The sequence below is a fragment of the Boleophthalmus pectinirostris genome, unplaced genomic scaffold, assembly GCF_026225935.1.
Source record: "Boleophthalmus pectinirostris isolate CB_2022bp ecotype Guang Dong unplaced genomic scaffold, ASM2622593v1 HiC_scaffold_15, whole genome shotgun sequence".
Lineage (NCBI taxonomy): Eukaryota > Metazoa > Chordata > Actinopteri > Gobiiformes > Gobiidae > Boleophthalmus > Boleophthalmus pectinirostris.
In genome coordinates, this window is record NW_026571070.1 from 9,487,966 (window position 1) to 9,507,142 (window position 19,177).

Below are 19,177 nucleotides of genomic sequence, written 5' to 3' on the forward strand. Positions count from 1 at the left end.
TGTTCAAGTATAAATTTAAACTTTTTTTTAACTATTAAAAGCGGAACATTTATTTCACGCTTGTGTTCTACCCGTGTCCCTTTCAGTGACGGACTCTGAGGCTATTTGAGAGAGCGGTTGATTTTTAATCTCTTCATTCGCTGCTCCAAACTCGTCAGAATGAGGAACATGTTAAACTTCATCTCTACCGCGCTCTGCCGCATCACGGGCCGGAGCGTGGTGAGTGTCCGGGTCTGGTGTTTGCTTTATGGACGTTTAATTTGCCTGTTTCTATATTGACTGCTAACATGCTAAATGCTAACCGTGTGTTTACTGACCTTGTGCCGCGGCTCGTTTCCTGATGTGACTTTTCATTTAAAATTATTTTGCACCTTTTGTTTTGTTTGAACTGGATTGTGTTTCACTAACGTGCATGAAGTAAAAGGTGGAAACACTGAACTAAATACTACTTAAATTTGTGTTCACATTAAGCTTTAAACAGTTTAAAAGGTGATCAGACTCTCTATTTACCACAGATTTATTCAAAACTATTGATTTGTCCCAGTTTTATACAAGAAATGTCCTTATTTTTAACCAATCTGATCCCTGCCAACAGTAAAGAGAGGCATATATTGTCATTTGTTTTGGTAAAATACAGAAAAGCTTCTTAAAAATGACCAAAACATAAGGAAAATGTGACTATACTGACTCACATTATTGCCGAGTACATAATAATTTTCCTTAATTACGCACTCGTTTCACAATTTTGTTATAACCAACCCAAACCAAGGATGTCCCAGTTTTTTATTCTGAAAATCTGGTCACCCTATTTAAACTTGAAGCAAATCTTTTCTTAAAGGTCCACTGTGTAACTTTTTTTGGTTTCAGGGTCCGTCACTTACTTATTTTGTATGAATATGTCTGGAATGTCCCACAGTGTGACATTAAACAGTTCTACCTTATATTTATTCAATTACAGGTGGTTTTAGAGCTCAAAAATGGCTAGAAAAATACATTATGACTAGGGGTGTGCAAAAATATTGAAATATCAATATATTGTATCGTTTAATGTGATGATACAGTATCAATATCGTGGGCTGCTGAATCGATATATCACCAAGAGTATTTTACTGAATTATTTTGTTACAGTACTACAGTTTTGTTGCTTGTTCAGAGGAAGGAAACTCATTTATGTGACATTTTCACTGTTTTGTTGATTAAAATGTTTGTTTCGGATTAAATTTGCACAAGAAGTGGTTTAACGAAGACTTTTAGTATCACAGCCACGATTTAGCCTTTGTTTTTTATTGAATCATATCAAATTGAATTGATATGGATCGTATTGAATCGTATCAAATCGAAAGCTCACTGTATCAAGGACTGTATCGTATCGGCAACTTCTGAATGATACCCAGCCCTAATTCTGACTGTGAGCGAGTTCGCCTGTCCACAGATCCAACCTGTAACTTAGTCTGATTTGGTCTTCATGGAGATAGAAAGGTTTAATATCATACTGTGAAATATTCTAGACAAAGCAATAAAATTTCCACGGAGAACAGCATGTGATGGACCCTCCACCTGAAAAGTTACACGATACACTTTTAAGCCTCTTTACTCTACTTTTCATCAGTTCTTGATCACAGACAAAGACAACACCACTGTGGTTTCTTTGGCAGTTTCACACTCTTAACATTCAGAGGTGTAGCACTGATTCTTCACATTCCTGAAATTGCTGAAGCATTGTTCTGAACACAATGGGCTTCTTAGAAAGACAACTCAATCAAGATTTGTTCCTAAACACGAGTTATTATTATGCAACATATCGTCTTGTTGCTACCTTACTCAATCATAAACCCGTATTTCGAGAGATTAAAACATTTTCTGTAAGGATGACACAATATAAAATGTATTATTAAACAGAACGTATTATTATATGTATTATTAAACCAGAACCCATCTTTTGCTAATATTGTGACCATAAATAGAGGTGATTGTTGATTAACTAAATAAAGTTAACATTTGTATCTATAACGACAAGCTTCTCAATTTTATTAAACTAAGTGCATGATATGATAAAGACAATGAAAAACAAGCTGAAACTGATTTGCTTAGTTGTTATATTATGGAAAAGTAATAACTATACTGTAAAAATGCATGTTTAAAAGTATAAATTGAGGCTAATTGTAACAAAAACTGATCTTCCAAATACTAGTGGGATCATAGTTTTGAGTGGGCAGTACTGGTTTATCCACACTGGGTCACTTTTATGGAATGAAAAGCATGAGACGTCACTGGTGAACTGTGAATGCAGCTGCTCCATTAACCGTGTGTTTTGTGGCTCCTGCTTTGCTCCTTTAACTCAGAATCCTAATGTTTGTCTGGCCTCTCTCCCGCTGCCCCGTCTGCACCGAATCACAGGGAGCACAGACCGTCTCCGAGGTAAGTCTCCTCCTTTCCTCCTCTCTCCCCCTCCTTCCTCTCCTTCTTCCTCTTCTCCCCCTTCCTTCCTCCTGCTCTTCCCTCCCCTCCTTCCTCCTTTGTGCTTTGATCCTGTGGCCAGATTAACCATAGTTTAGCTCCAGGTTCTTTTGATATGTTAAACAGGCAAAACTACAGGTATTCCTCATAGAACTTTAATAAAATCAGTTTTTATTATAGATCCATGCTATCCCTCCTCTGACAGATGTTAAAGGTACAGTATGTAACTTTCTGGAGGTGACACATCACCTGCATGAGTCCATGGAAATAGAAAGTGTGGAAGATGATTGCAAAATAAACATTTCCATGGAAGCAAGCAGGAGGCTTCCTCCAGGCCAAATAAGAGTCCACTCAATGGTTTTAGTGCAATTAAAGCAGGCAAATAATTTTTAAAAAAGTATGAATTTAATTAATTTATTTAAAGTTATGTTCTGTACCTTGTTCTAGTTTCAACTAGGGATGTAATGATATCGAAGTCTCATGATACGATCATCGTCACGGTATGTGACATCACTGGGAATCACGATATAGTCACGATTAGGGATGTAACAATATCCAAATCTCTCAGTACGATATTTATTGCGGCATTTTGTGGAGGTTAACAAAACTGTTTCCTTTTAAAATGTCTTGACAAGACTTAATCCAAAGAACTAAGACTTAAAAGTGTTTAGAACTGTTATTTCTTCTTGTAGTCTGCACTGAAATGGAGCAAAGGATCATGGTCTATGTAGTTCCCTCTGTCTTTTTAGCTATTGCTGCACCATAACTCTTAATTTAAGCAAAGAGACTTGTAATTTTGTATATTGTGATATCCATGATATTATTCTGAGAACTTTGACGATACCATATCATGATATTTCGGTTATTGTTACATCCCTCGTTTCAACTTTTCGCTGTTTGCTTTTGAGTGTAAAGTTCACTTTTCTATGTTGTTCCTGATACATAATGCTTATATTAAGAAGTCTGAATTTAATTATCATGTCACAAAATGAATTAAAGGGAAAATTATGAAGTTCCAGACTAAATCCAGACAATAATTATTGTATATTGATTTTTAACTTATTTATTCCTTCCAGCAAATGTGTGGCCTCGTCTAGGAGTATTCTTTTGGAAAAAATGTTGTTATTCTAAATTCTTATTCACATTTAAAACATCACCTATTTGACAAAACAATGAACATTTTAGTCCAATGAGGTTCATTTGGTCTTCTGAAAATTTATATTATTACGCTATTTATCAGACAGACATCTGACAGTTTCCCAGTCGAAACTGTCAGGTATGAAAACAAACTCTTGGTCTGAAAAAAGAACCTAATAATTACACAATAAATATTTCAGAGTAAAATGTTCAGTCAATGAAATCAAAATTTGTCAGTGATTAATTTTGTCACTTCCAGATCAACATTAGTTTTCCTAGTTTTTCCATAGACACATTTTCTTCCTGTTTATCTGATGTTGTTGTCATGGCGGCGGGTAAAACGCTGCGTTCTGATTGGTGGGCTCCTGTGTTCCTCAGCTCCTTATCGACCTCTCAGAGTTCGTGCGCGTGTCGTCAGGAGAGGCACAGATCCGCAGACTTCCTCCTGAACCTCCTCCGGGATCAGATAGAGCTGCAGAGTTAGAGTCAGAGCCCGTAGAAAACACTGTAAGGACCAGGCCGTGGTTTTACGTGTTTGAATGAAAACTAAAGGGGCAATGCGGGACTTTGGTGATGGTCCGTTTATGAAGATGGACTGTAGAAAATAAACAACTTGGCCTTTAAGGAACTGTATTCAGCCTGCACATTTATAGTTTTAAATGAGAGACTGAAATGAAGACTGAAATTAAGATCATTCTGCTTTTTGATGACCGACTTGACAATCAAAACAACAAATTATAACATAAGTGGGACATCTTGTTTATTGTTTTTGTAATTGCGAATAGATCAGTCATAAAAATATCAGTAATAGCTCTATTTCATTTGAACATGTTTACCTCTTTTCTGGAGAGACAGATGGGTCATGTTTATGAAATTTGAAACCAAAATCTTGCTGTTCCTTTTTAATTTTGATTACATATTTTTTATTAAATTAAATAAAATTGTCATATAGAATGTGGTTTTTAATAACAAAACGAGTCCATCTTTATAAATAGACTGAAACTTATAAACTGGTCTTTTCACATTTTGGGGTTTATCTTTTTAACATTATGAAGATCAGGGTTCCCACGGTCATGGAAATCCTGGAAAAGTCATGGAAATTGAAAATGTGATTTTCCAGGCCTAGAAAAGTCATGGAATTTTGTAAATCCAATGAAAGTTTTGGAAAAGTAATTGAATTTTAGTATGTCTTTCATGCAACACAAGTTCTCATTAGGCTATTTTGATTATTTCTGAACGTCTGTGCCTTTTTTTTTTTTTTTAAAGAGATGACAATAAATGCACTGACAGTATTTTTGGAATGTTAAAAAAATATAATACCAAACCATAAGATGAGTGGAAAGGGTTAACATTTTATATTTAGTCCTAAAAGTCTGATCAATTTTACACATGTAGGTGCTGGAAAGTGCTGGAAAATTCACTTTAGGTTTTGAAAAAGTCATGGAAAAATTTGAAATTTTGTTATTGAAAAAGAGTGGGAGCCCTGAAAGATTTACTTGCATCAGCTTTTGTGCTTGGCCTCAAACTAACACTCTATGTACGTTTCACTTTGCTGTTTTACATGAGTTTAATAAATTGTAATAAATAGTCTAAAGTGATATCGGGAGTTTGTATAATGCACAGATTTGAAAACCTGAAATATTGTCTTAACATTTTCCTTCGTTGTCTAACCACTAATACTTTGCTTAATGTTTGCTCCTGTTTTCCATTGATAAACTGTTCCACCAAATAATGAAAAATTACTATTTGTTTTTTAATATGTAAATTGTTTATCTTTGCTTTATTCACTGGTGTCTGTTGTGTTTTCAGGCCTCTCAGGTCGTTGCTTCTCGGTCATTTACAGATTTCACTCCTGAAGTCACATTCAGCATCAGAGTAAGTGGCTGGATTTTGTACATCCGTGTATTTACTTTATACTTTTTATTTGGAATCTAATTATAACTTCTGATCAATTTTTAAAACACTACAAATGTGCCTAAACTCTGCTTCTAAAATAAACCTATTTCTGTAACTACAGCATGTGGTTTACCTTTCATAGATGTGGACAGAGGAGAGAAAGAGGGAGATGAGAGAGAAGGAGAAGGAGATAGGAAGAGAGAGGGGTAGATTGACAGATGGAGGGAGAGAAAAAAGGAGATGGAGGGAGAGAGAAATGGAGATGGAGAGAGAAAAGGCGATGGAGTGAGATGGAAGAGGGAGAGAAATGAACAGAGGGGAGATGGAGATGGAGAGAGAGAGTGATGGAAGGAGATGGAGAGAAGGAGATAGAGATTGAGGGAGAGAGAGAAATGGAGATGGAGAGAGAAAAGGCGATGGAATTACCGGTAGAAGGAGAGAGAGAGATGGGGGAAAGATAGAAATGGAGATGGAGAGAGAAAAGGCAATGGAAGGAGATGGAGAGAAGGTGAGAGAGAGAGGAGAGAGTGAGAAGGAGAGAGAGAGGGGGGAGAGAGAGAAATGGAGATGGAGAGAGAAAAGGCGATGGAAGGAGAAGGAGAGAGATTGAGAGAGATGGAGGGAGAGAAAGATGAAGAGAGGGGAGATAGAGATGGAGAGAGAGAGGGAGAGATGGGTAGATGGAGATAAAAACTGGATTGGACAAACTGGCGAGGAACTAATATTTTTGTCTGTCCCCATCTCAGTTAAATTCTCATTGTTGTTATTATTCTCTCGTCTTTGTTGTGTTTTGTAGAAATGTGACGTCCACGGTTTGGAGGAGGGGCCCCCTGACTCCGCAGTCCTGACTCGGGACCAGGGTCTGGACCTGTACCGGTGCATGCAGACCATCAGACGCATGGAGCTGAAGGCCGACCAGCTCTACAAGCAGAAAATCATCAGGGGCTTCTGTCACCTTTACGACGGACAGGTAATAATACATTTTTATTAGTACTTTAGGTTTTTTTGGTGATAATTTTAATTTCTAAGGTCTATTGTATGGCACCTAACTTGTCACTCACAGTAAAAATACAAGTTTTTAGTGTTTTTTTTAAGCACAGAAAATTGCTGTTATTGACTAAGTACAAGATTGTAAAGATTTAATGCATAGTGTACGTCTGTTTTTAATAATATTTTTGTTGTTGTTCTGTAGGAGGCGTGTGCTGCAGGGATTGAAGCGGCCATTGACAGAACAGACCATGTGATCACAGCGTACAGATCTCACGGTTTCACGTTCACCAGAGGAGTCTCCGCCAAAGAGATCCTCGCCGAACTCACAGGTCAGATATAGACGTAAACGAGTGCTTGACCTTCGGGGGGGTAACGCCTTTTTGTGTCTTTGTAGAAAAATCCAAACATTAATTTTCAAAAACTAATCAGTTCTGTAACTCTTTTCATTTTAGACATTTTAACATGCCCTGTGGTGTGGCCTCTCCTCAGAATATTCTACTAAATAGCATTCAATAACGTAATAATTTTTGGCCAATTTTAAATGTAAATACGCCCATAATGTAATAACAGGCCAGTAATTTAATACTGACAAGGGGGAAAAATGTCAGTTTGGTCTCAGCATATAAGCTTTCATGTGGAAATGACAAAATTGTCCACTCTGCATATATCGAAATATGACTTAATATTTAATTCAGTCAACTTGCAACCATAGAGTTATATAGAATATTGTCATTTCAAAGGCAGTTTTCTCAAAAATTAATAAGCAAAGAGTTCAAATGCAATGATGTTGAAGTATTACAACAGTTAAATTATTACATGTTTTTCTCTTGAAGTCGTAGTTGTCATGGCTTCCACTCTTCCTCTCTCCTCTAATGTGTGTTTTTAGTGCCTGTTGGTCCTCCACAGTCACTCTCTTATGTGTTTGTTTATTCCACAGGTCGTAAAGGGGGCGTGGCCAAAGGTAAAGGCGGCTCTATGCACATGTACGCGCCACATTTCTACGGAGGGAACGGCATCGTGGGAGCTCAGGTGAGAACATCTACAGTATATGGCACTGATACTTAGATGTAAGAGAAACAGCTGTCTAAGTTTTGGATCTCCTCTTCTCTGTGCATATTTGAAACCTCTTTTGTTTGTTGCAGGTTCCTTTGGGCGCTGGTGTGGCTCTGGCCTGTCAGTACCAGGGCAATAATCAGATCTGTGTGGCGCTGTACGGAGACGGAGCAGCCAATCAGGTGAGCTTAAGGTCTATGGTAGAACCCTGCACCTGACGCAAAACAGTGCGGCGCGGGACACATTTTGAAAGCTCGTTGCGGGCGGGAGCGGGACTGCGCAATGTAGGAGCGGGTGGCTGGGATTATAAACTGCAGTCCCGCAAACTAAATATGAGTAAAGTAAAATATACAAATGGTTAATGTACGTCTATCATACATCATTTGTGCTGGATATTTTATTTGGCATTAATAAAAACATTTTAAGCAGCCTAAACTTTAGGACATGATCTAATTTTGCGCACATTTTAAACAATTCCTTTCCGCTTCTCTGTGTTTGATAGAGCTTAAGAAAGTGAAAGCTCCATCTTGAGGGATTTGCAGGCAGGAGCAGGACTGAAAACTCTGTCCCGCGCAGACCTCTAGTCTGTGACAGAAGGCCCAAAGTGAGGCCCACGGGCAAAACTCGGCCCTTCTGGTGGTCACACCTGGCTCAAAATGGTGTGCTGAGATTCATAAGAAGCATCTGTCTTTTCAGGGCAAAACAGAATAAAACAATCAGTAAATGAAATGAAAGAGACACAGCCACATGCAGGTGTGAAAAGCAAACTCTTGGTCTGAAAAAAGAACCTAATAACATAAATCATCAGAAAACCAAATGAATGTCATTGGACTGAAATGAAAGAGTTAAAAAAAAAAAAAAGAGTATTTAGCGACATGATGGGTTTGGCCCTCAATGCGCAAAAAGCGGTTCAGCCCTGGCCTATGAGAATTTTGCCACAATTAAAATGTAGAATGTAATTTCTTCTTTAGAGTTGTGACACTGATAAAGTAATTCATAAAGTAATTAAATTTATTACATTGCTGATTTTGGCTTAGTGACTCTTGTAGCTGCTTAAAGACTCATGGTCATCGTGATTATGCATACTGAGAATAGAAGTTTCCTGTTGCCTCTCCTTCAGGGGCAGCTGTTTGAGGTCTACAACATGGCCGCCCTGTGGAAGCTGCCGTGCGTCTTCGTCTGTGAGAACAACAGATACGGGATGGGCACCGCAGTGGAGCGAGCAGCAGCCAGCACAGACTACTACAAGAGAGGAGACTACATCCCCGGGCTCAGGGTCAGTCTGTGAAAGAAGAAACACACACTGGTCTCTGGTCTCGACCCTGGTCTCAGACTGCTGCTCTGGTCTTAACTTGACTCTGGACTCTGGACTCTGGTCTCTGGAGTCTGGTCTCTGGAGTCTGGTCTCTGGAGTCTGGTCTCTGGAGTCTGGTCTCTGGTCTGGTCTGGAGTCTGGTCTCTGGCGTCTGGTCTCTGGAGTCTCTGGAGTCTCTCTGGAGTCTGGTCTCTGGAGTCTGGTCTCTGGCGTCTGGTCTCTGGCGTCTGGTCTCTGGCGTCTGGTCTCTGGAGTCTGGTCTCTGGTCTCTCTGGTCTCTGGACTCTGGTCTCTGGATTCTGGTCTCTGGACTCTGGTCTCTGGACTCTGGTCTCTGGACTCTGGAGTCTGGACTCTGGTCTCTGGTCTCTGGAGTCTGGTCTCTGGAGTCTGGTCTCTGGAGTCTGGTCTCTGGAGTCTGGTCTCTGGAGTCTGGTCTCTTGAGTCTGGTCTCTGGAGTCTGGTCTCTGGTCTCTGGACTCTGGACTCTGGTCTCTGGACTCTGGTCTCTGGTCTCTGGACTCTGGTCTCTGGTCTCTGGTCTCTGGTCTCTGGTCTCTGGTCTCTCTGGTCTCTGGTCTCTGGTCTCTGGTCTCTGGTCTCTTGGCTCTGGTCTCTGGTCTTGGGTCCCGACTGCCTGGGTCTTGTCCCTCGTGGTCGTCCCGTTCAGACCTAGATTATCACGGGGCAGAGCCTCGGCAGCTTCAGGTGTGAGCTTCACTCAGACCCTGACGTTCATGTATAATGCTGCACACAAACTTATCCTTTTTATGTTTTTTTCTATCAAATATTTTTGCTCTTCACTCCATAGATCACAAAATCATTTAGTCTTGTAGCGCAATGAGCAGAAACCTTATCGATCTCACAGTGGACAAGTTTTAGAATATGTGCATGTAATTTAAAACCATGTATGAGAAAACTTACACAGTGCACCTTTAATGTGCCTGTTTATTTGTTTTTGCAGGTGGATGGGATGGACGTTCTGTGTGTCCGAGAGGCGACAAAGTTTGCTGCTGAACACTGTCGATCGGGGAAGGTCTGTTTCTCTTTGTCTTCATTTTTACGATGAGATAAATTGGTTTAGATTTAATGGCGTGGTTTCATTTGTTTCAGGGTCCCATTTTGATGGAGCTGCAGACGTACCGTTACCATGGACACAGCATGAGCGACCCAGGAGTCAGGTCAGAATCTGAATACAAAAGTGTTAAATATCTCTGGCTGCACGGGGACACTGAGCACTTCAGACTCAGCAAGCAAGAACGTCCTGGATTTGACTCAGAGCGGCACAGGGTCTTTTCTGTGTGGAGTTTGCATGTTCTCCCTGTGCCTGTGTAGGTTTCCTCCAGGTGCTCTGGTTTCTCCTTCCACCAAAAACACTGGAATTGACCCTTCTGAGCTTTTTCAGGAGATTGCTAGCCTTAACTATTGGCTTTTAAAAGTAGTTGAAGCTGTGATGTAAGTTTATATTGTGGAAAGATTTCTCTCAATCTGTCTGTGTGTAAATGAACGTGATTTTTTACCTGAGACCAGATCAGTCATTAACACATGTAAAGGCTCAGCAGACACAACTGTCCCCAACCCACAGGAAATTTTGTGTTGCCTTAGCTGTCCTCAAATGTAAGTTAAGTTGATTAACACCAGTCTCTGAAACAAAAGTCACTCTGCTTTGATATGTATGTACATGTATTTCTGTATAAATACTCACAGATCTCAAATGTTCTGGGGGCAGAGACTCAGAACGGAGATGCTCTGGGAGGCGAGACTCGGAGCTGGGATGCTCCGAGGAGTCTAATGTGGTAGGGACATTCTGCTCGTGAGGCTGTTGGTCTGTGGCCAGGGCAGGTCTAGGTCCTGTCCATATCTGCTGTAACAAGAGTAAACCTGCGTCTGTATCCAAAAACTCATTGGCCTTTGCAAATCGTTGAATTATTTATCATCAAGAGACACATAATTTTTTCTACAACAAAGCCAGTACTGTTGTAGAAGTTTTCAGCTTGTCCAAGAAAGGGTGGAAGCAAAAGGCTGGAGACCAACTGGAGGTCTTAAACAGGAGAAATTTATTCATCATTAATAATACGGCTCGGAGGGAATTGAAAAGTCAGGATAGTCTGATTTCAAAAGTGAATATAGTATGAGCTTTGAGTGTTCAAGCACCTTTACTTTGCTTCCAAAAGAGGTTTATAAAGCAGGTGTAGTGAGACTATGAAGGCAGTATGCACCGGTAGTGTCATAGTACGCCAGACCGGTCTTGATCTGGATCGGCATTGAGACGTTTTTTTTTTTTTTTTTGCTGTCTTCTTCTCGTGTCAGACTCAAAGCGCATTTGGACTCGGTCTTGTCTCGGCCTTGAGGTCTGAAACTCGAGTGTGATCATATTTCAGTACGGCCGCTGTTGTCGGCAATTAGGAAAACAGGTTTAAAATCCTAACCACTTTTTTCACTCTGAAGCAGTTTTCTGTAAAGTGCCAGTGGAAGAGGGATTAATGAAAACTGAGTGAGGGTCCAAAAAAGGAGTTTAAGGTAGTAGAGTTATTTTGTCTTATTTTAATCTTAAATTAACATTAATCAGATAGAATGGAGATATATTTATAAAATCATTGACATACATGTGCCAAAATAACTGTAAAATACAATTAAATGTAGAAAATGACACAGAAGGTCTTGATTTGGTCTTTGTCTTGTCTCGGTCTCAACCCTCTGAGGTTTTGGTCTCCTCTTGGTCTCGATACCCTGTGGTCTCAGACAGGTCTTGGTCTCGATTAGTGTGGTCTTGACACCGGTTAGACAGCAGTATGCCACAATTTAGATAATGTTATGCTGATCGTGTGCCAAGGGAAGATGATGGTTTTCGCCTGTGAGTCGATGTCAAACTGAGAGATATACAAAACCCAATCATATATTTTTAACACTGTGATTTCTTTTCTCTGCAGTTATCGGACGCGAGAGGAGATCCAGGAGGTGAGGACCAAGAACGACCCGATCTCGATGCTCAAAGAACGAATGCTCAAAAACAACATGGCGTCTGCGGAGGAGCTTCAGGTTTGTCAACAGGCTACGATATCTGACACTTATTTGAGAACAAAATCCTGACTAAACTGTTGAGTGCTTGCTCAAGAACACAGTGGGGATTAAACCGCTCCACAAATTAATGTATACTAAACAATATAGTAATAAACTAAAGTCCTATTGAACGTCTTACTTTGCATAAGAGCTGTAAAACTGGAATAAAGGTCAGAGATTGTGCACTTTAGAGGAGCAGGTCTCTCAAATTTTTCCACCAAAGAAAAGATTTGGTTTTCAGAGTGGAACCAGATCTAACCCAGGTCTAGAACAGGACTAATCTAGGGCTAAACCTGGTCTAAAAGTGGACTAGATCATTTCCACTGTAGCTCTGAACAGAAAATTATCCAAAAGAGCCCAGAAAAGTGGATAAAATGAGCTCAAAATTGGGTAAAACCACAAACTGAAGAGCTGTACCAAGTAAGTATTAAGATTTCAGGGCATTATTTGTCAAAAAGTAGAAATGTTTGATTAAAGAACATAACTTTTTTTTCCCTCTAGGTTGTGTTTGTTGCTACTTTTGTTTATTTTGGACCAATATTTTCACTGTTTTTTTTAGGAAATCGACATTGAGATCAGAAAAGAGGTGGAGGAAGCTGCTCAGTTTGCGACGTCAGACCCGGAGCCCTCGCTGGACGATCTGTGTAAATACATCTACCACAACTGCCCCCCGGTGGAAGTCCGAGGAACTCACCCCTGGGCCAAACTGGTCTCTGTCAGCAATAGTTAACGAAAGATTTAAGGCTCAGACCGTCCCGAAATTCTTACAGCCATAGTCATCATTCTAGAGCAGTGTTTTCCAACCATTTTTATCACATTATTGGGACTAAAATCTGTATTCGTACTCAAATTATGTGGAAAAATTGGTTCCCCTACAACATAAATCTTTCAGTATAACATTAACAACTTTATTTAAAGAAGCACTATGTCACTTTCCAAATCCAAGTGAGAGAACGGGAGGCATCTACTAGTGAAAAAAAAAATCAGCAGACTTACAAATGGCTTTAAAACTTATTTGTCAACGTTAAAATAAGTAGGCGACACTACCACAATGTGATCCAAGTTAACAGTGTTATTATTTAAAGTTGCATTGTGTAACTTTTCCCTCGTAGCCCTGGTTGGGAAACGCTGCTGTGGAGTAATTCACCTCACAATGTTCTTTTGTAAATATAATGACGCTGCGTTCCAGTTTTCTTCGAAGATCTGACTTTCTGACATATATTTATTAACATCAGCCACTTTTCAATTTGCCTGGGATCCAAAATACACACTACGCCAATACTTTATGAAGATTTGAGCCTGATCGCTGATAAATAAGTTTAGATAGGCGTGATTGACAGATGGATTAGCCAATCGGGGACATCCATGATCTGTCTGTATGAAAACAAATATCTGAAAAACAAACAGACCTGGAATTGTTTTGTTTCATTCACACATTTTTAACACGCAAAATACTAGCCTGATTCAGCAGCCAGTTTCACTTTGTGGAAACCGTCTGACTTCACAGCATTAGGATTTGTTCACTCGACAGTACTTTTTTATTTAATTTTTTTATTTAACCAATCGCTGCTATTTGGTCGTGACGTATGTAATGCGCCAAATCCCGTAGGAAGGAGGACAATAATGTCTTTCCCCTTGATAAAATTCACCAAACATTCTCTTTGTTCCAACTTTAAATCCTCGATCTCGGGAATCGTTGCCAACACAGAATGTCTGTCTTCGTCTACATCCATCTCGACCACTTTGTTTACTGTTGTGCTGTTCCACAAAAGGGACCCAGACAGACGCTTGAGTTTGACGTCATGGCTTCACAGCTCTTCTCTGATTGGCCGGTGCGCGGTCTACAACTTCTGAGGCTCTTGCAAACTGTCTAGTGTATTCTGATTCCTGACCTAGTCGCTGGAGAGAAATGAAACTGAGCGGAGGCACTAGGTGGCGCCAGCGTGTCTAGCAAAATACCTTCACTAAAATAATTTGGATAATTTTGATCCTGGAATTTCCAGTCTCTTGAATTTAAGGTTAAAAATAGCTGTTCACTTAAACTACCTCTTTGTGACATGACTTTTATTATAAATGTCCTGGTTAAGATGTAATAAGCTTTGGATCCATGTTTTTGTCATGATTCATATTTTGTCTTTTTTTTTTTTACTTCTAATTAAAGCTGCACTGTGTTTTTGTTTTTTTTCTGTCTGTCACTTGTGTCCATGGAGGTTATTGCTTCGCCTTGAATGTTCCTCAGCAGAGCATTAAACATCTATCCAGCATTTATTTAGTTTAATTGAAAAAAAAAAACAAAAAAAAAACATATAGAAACTCACATTCCTTCTGTTACTGTGGTCACTTCTTCACAGACATGACCTGTAACGTCTTGGCCTGGCAAATACGTTTAGTGCCATCGCAGAACATTCCAGCCCAAAACGATAACCTCTTCCAGTAAAGTTACGCAGTACAGCTTTAATTTATGTCATTTTACGGTTCCTTTGTTTGTTACACTAAAGTCTGAGCTACAAGGACGAGTGGAACGCAGCTTTAGTTTCATGTACAGTTATTAAATTGTCGCAAATTATAAATATATTAAACTTAAATTATTGAAACCTTTGTCTGTGTCTGAACTGTCTTTGCACGTTATAAGAATTTTCTACTGTAAAAATAGAACAGTTTGCCAATATAAAGGTGGATTTGTGTAATTATAAGGATGTGACAAAATTCCGTATCATAAAATCAAAAGCAAGAAAAAAGAAAAACTTGTTTGCATTGGATGAAAAAGGGATTCGTCTTGATTTTTGAGTTAGATTTTTTTTGGAGAAGCTGTAACTCTTAAAAAAATTAATGCGATAATGACAAAAAATACAGAAAAAACAAACAAACTTGAGCCTAATATTGTGAAATTAATTGCACAGTTTCACTTTAGAACTAAATTTGAATGAATAGACAGTTGCATATTTTTATTTTGACCCAAACCGCCCCATGTTTGGTAGTTAAACCTGTAGTATAAGACACATTTTCACTTGACGTTAGACTTTATTGATCCACAAGGGAAAATATTTGGACACAAAAAATATAAATTAGGGGTCAAACTCAAATTCACAGAGAGCCAAAATTTAAAACTGGGACTAAGTCGTGGGCCAAACTAAATATTTATTGAAAAATTTCAACAACATCTGCATGTTTTCTCTTCTTTCGAGATATGTAATGTTAAACCTTTTCTTATTAAAATAAACGTTTATTAATAGTTTTGCTTATCCAGAACAAGTATAATATAAAATAATAACAAAATTGTAAATAAATAATGTCTATTTCCTATCTGTAGCTTTTGAACTCCTTTTTAAATGTTTTTTTTTTTTTTCACAAGCCAACAACCAGTCAAAAATAACAACTTCCTTCAATGAAAATCCAATCTTTCAACTATGAACAGTCAAGAATCATAAAGAAAATATTCATCTGAGCTCAGTTTGCTCGACTATGATTTACTCTGATACACATGGGTCCAAAGCAGAAACAAATACTCAGCATCTCTTCTTAGACACAAGTTCATCAAAGTAGTAGTAGTAGTAGGTGGTAGTAGTAGTGGTAGTTGTAGTATTAGTAGTTGTAGTAGTTGTTGTTGTAGTAGTAGTAGTTGTAGTATTAGTAGTAGTAGTAGTAGTAGTAGTAGTTAGTAGTAGTAGTAGTTGCAGTATTAGTAGTATTAGTAATAGTTGTAGTATTAGTAGTTGTTGTAGTAGTAGTAGTAGTTGTTGTAGTAGTTAGTAGTTGAAGTAGTTATATTAGTAGTAGTTGCAGTAGTTGGAGTATTAGTATTAGTAGTAGTAGTAGTAGCAGGTAGTAGTAGTATTAGCGGTGCATGAGCCATACTGGTGTGGGAGCCTGTGAGCTCTAATACATATTTGATATGAGCTCGCGGGCAAAATATAATTATATTGCGGGCTGAATTTGGCCCCCGGGCCTGAGTCTGACATGTGTGATACTCCATGTGATCATGTACACACGAATATGAGTATCCCAGTTTCTCAGCGCGCATGTACACTAGGGATGGGCATGATTTGTCGATTAATCGATAATTGATCATTAAGAATTTCATCGATTACGTTAATTTTAATCGACAAACCGAATGTAGGTTGCTGTGCGTAGCTTGACCAAACAGGTCTGTACATGTGTCTCTGCATCAGAAGGAGTGAGCAGACACAAACTGTCGGTCAGTCTGCAATGTACCGAAGCACAAATGTGTATTTAACGATGATTTGTACTAGGGGTGTCAAATTATCGCGTTAATTGCGATTAATTAATTACAGTCATATTTAGCGCGTTATGTTTTTTAATCGCGTTAATCTCATTTTTAATCTCTAACTTTAGTGTTTCTGTATGCGAGTTGCTTTATGATAAAACCTGTTTTTATGTGTTGTTGGGACAACAACACACACACACAAAAAACACATTTATACATTTTTTTATTTCGGTAATTCCACTCATTGCCGTAAACCCACACAAAACACGCGCAGTAAGAGCGATGTAAACGTCATATTCACGTTTACGGCGTCAGTCGCACAATGGACGAGGTCGAAGAGCCAGTAGAACAGAGGCAGCAGTGCACAGGTAAAAACACATTCGTGTCTTGGAAATTATTCTCCCGACGTGAAATATAAAAGAAAATAACTAATATAATATCGCCTACAACTTAAATGTCACTGGTGAAAACAACCTGCATAGACTCATGATGTCTGCACTACTGTCCTATAGTGACCTGCCACATGAGGGGACACGCACACAAACACACACAAACACAAACAAACACACACACACACCTTCATCATCGTCATTAACCTGAGAACGCGCGGACCACGTTTCCTTCCGTAGACACTGCGCGGACACCGACGTGCTCCCGTGAGCCGCGTGTGGATCGTGTTTTCTCGCGTACGCGGCGTAAACCGCGCTTCTTCCTGTGAGCCTCTAAACCAGAACTAACACCAAGACTAAAACCAGGACTTATCCAGTCCAGGACTAAACCAGGTCTAAACCAGGACTAAACCAGGACTAAACCAGACTAAACCAGAACTAAAACCAGGTCTAAACCAGGTCTAAACCAGGACTAAACCAGAACTAAACCCAGAACTAAAACCAGAACTAAAACCAGGACTAAACCAGGACTAAACCAGAACTAAAACCAGAACTAAAACCAGGTCTAAACCAGGACTAAACCAGGACCAAACCAGAACTAACACCAGGACTAAAACCAGGATTAATCCATTCCAGGACTAAACTAGGACTAAAGTAGGAACTAAAGCAGGTCTAAACCAGGACTAAAACCAGTGATCTCATATATAAAGCATTTCTCTATCAATAATATTTTTAATATGGTTAAGGAAAGACTGGACTTCTTATTGTCTTTAAGTAGACAAAAGTTATTATGTTCAGATTTCCTCGTCTTTGCTACTTTACAGCAAACAGTTTCTTATTCATGGAGACTTGGGCTCAACAGACCTTTTGGAGAGATTTGTTAAACAATAAATGACTTTATAAAGTCACTTTTTTTTGTTCTATATGAGTCTTTTGATCTGCCACAATAATGTAATAATGAATTTAAATGAAAATACCTCAACTTGAAGGCTTTTCTCAGCAATTTTTAGGTGAGATTAAAATGAGATTAATTAGATTAATTAATTACAGATCATAATTAATTAATCTCTCAATTTTTTTAATCGCATGACAGCACTAATTTGTACAAGAAATTCCACGCTTTCCGTTCTGTTCAGGACAAGTGTGAGGCCATGTGCACAGTGTACAAAGCAGGAACATATGTTTCGGTGTCCAGTCAGAATAGTTTTACCAGGTGAGAGTCGCGCAATGTCAATGACGAGGGGCCCCCCCACTCCCCCGTACAGTGTCCTGGTTTTGACAAACACAAATCTGGTCACACTAACCTGTATTCCACTGAGTCATGTCTTTTAATCCGACACAAGTTGAACCGCATCAGCGACACAAGAGCTGTAGTTTTATCTTCGCTTAGTTTATGCAAATTAGCGATGTGGTTTTAAGTTTTGTTTCTGTGAGAGTTGCACAAAACTGAATTAAACACATTATAATGTCAAACGGGCTGATGTGGCTCTAGAGTCGTTACGGTTTATATGTCGTAAAGTTGAATTTATTTATGCAGATTAGTCGTGCAGATAGTAATAATAATGATGATCATTTAAATATAAAAACGTTAATGATTAATCGATAATTGATCGTTAATTCTTCCGACGATCGATTAAGAAAATTTCATCGAATGCCCATCCCTAATGTACACACAGTATCCCGAATACTGCCATAACCGGGATACTGATGTGCACTCAATAAGAACACTTTAAGACCAAAATGACAAGTGACACAGAGAGGGGTGACAATGCCAGGGCCAGTAGAATCCAGAAGAGCTCACATGCAAATTTCCTGTTTGGAATGTGGTGGGCAGCACTTATAATTTGCATATAATTTCTTCCATGCTTTTTTTTTATTTTATTCTTTGAGCCCTCGTCTCCTTGTCTTGCCCAGGAGATGAACCGCTGCAGGTGCCCGATGCAAAGATATCCTCCGACGTTTTCTGAGGTTTTCCCCAGTCCCTAAAACGATTTCAGCTCAGTGCACCACACACACATCCATGAAACAGACAAACGAGTTAAACAAGTGAAGTTAAACCCGTCAAACCAAACTGGAGGAGGAGAGGGGCTCGTCACACTTCAAGGCTTTTCTGAGCTTTTCCAAACTGTGTGAATTAAACTTAAAACATGCTGGTCCTGATCTCCAGCGCGCTCGGCCGGACCCCAGCCCCAGCTCTGACTCTGGTGAGTGAATCCACGAATAAACCTCAAACCGCTTTTCATGTTTTCTAAGTATGACTTTGTTTGGTGGGATAAAACCTGTGCTGAACAATTATCATAGTTTTCAAATCTCACTTTAGTCTCTCTCTGGGTCGCCAGTTTCAGTGTTAAAATCTACAGTCAGTGTTGGGGAGTAACAGATTACATGTACTGGAGTTATGTAATCAGAGTACAAATTATGAGTAACTGTATTCAGTTACAGTTACTGTTTCAGTGAGTGGTAATTGGATTACAGTTACTTTGTTGAAATAAATGGATTACACGGCGGTAATTTCCTGTTTTCACATTTTTGGCTGAATCAGGACTAAAACCAGGTCTAAACCAGGACTAAACCAGGACTAAACTAGGACTAAAACCAGGACTAAAACCAGGTCTAAACCAGGACTAAAACCAGGACTAAACCAGGACTAAACTA

At 39.1% G+C, this 19,177-nt stretch overlaps 1 protein-coding gene across 6 annotated transcripts; it reads left to right on the top strand.

Annotated features, from left to right (window-relative positions):
- Positions 1–79: 79 nt before the first annotated feature.
- On the top strand, positions 80–14,502 carry LOC110158316 (pyruvate dehydrogenase E1 component subunit alpha, mitochondrial-like). Of its 6 annotated transcripts, none has more exons than XM_020922772.2 (13): positions 80–219; positions 2,398–2,418; positions 3,973–4,101; positions 5,404–5,469; positions 6,287–6,460; positions 6,683–6,809; positions 7,418–7,509; positions 7,623–7,715; positions 8,654–8,809; positions 9,813–9,884; positions 9,962–10,029; positions 11,779–11,887; positions 12,468–14,502. In XM_020922772.2, the coding sequence occupies exons 1-13, from the start codon at positions 160–162 to the stop codon at positions 12,636–12,638; spliced, it is 1,338 nt and encodes a 445-aa protein (XP_020778431.2). In that variant the 5' UTR covers positions 80–159; the 3' UTR covers positions 12,639–14,502. The 6 variants fall into 6 exon arrangements, with proteins under 6 accessions (XP_020778431.2, XP_055006993.1, XP_055006992.1 ...); XM_020922773.2 differs by having other exon boundaries at positions 90–219; positions 2,343–2,418; XM_055151018.1 differs by lacking the exon at positions 3,973–4,101.
- The last annotated feature ends 4,675 nt before the right edge of the window (positions 14,503–19,177 follow it).

Excerpts from the sequence above, each read along its gene's own strand:
- LOC110158316 (XM_020922772.2), top strand. The coding sequence starts at position 160 with ATGAGGAACATGTTAAACTTCATCTCTACCGCGCTCTGCCGCATCACG. Across the intron at positions 8,810-9,812 it reads ACTACATCCCCGGGCTCAGG|GTGGATGGGATGGACGTTCT; the intron begins GTCAGTCTGTGA and ends TTGTTTTTGCAG. Across the intron at positions 11,888-12,467 it reads CGTCTGCGGAGGAGCTTCAG|GAAATCGACATTGAGATCAG; the intron begins GTTTGTCAACAG and ends TGTTTTTTTTAG.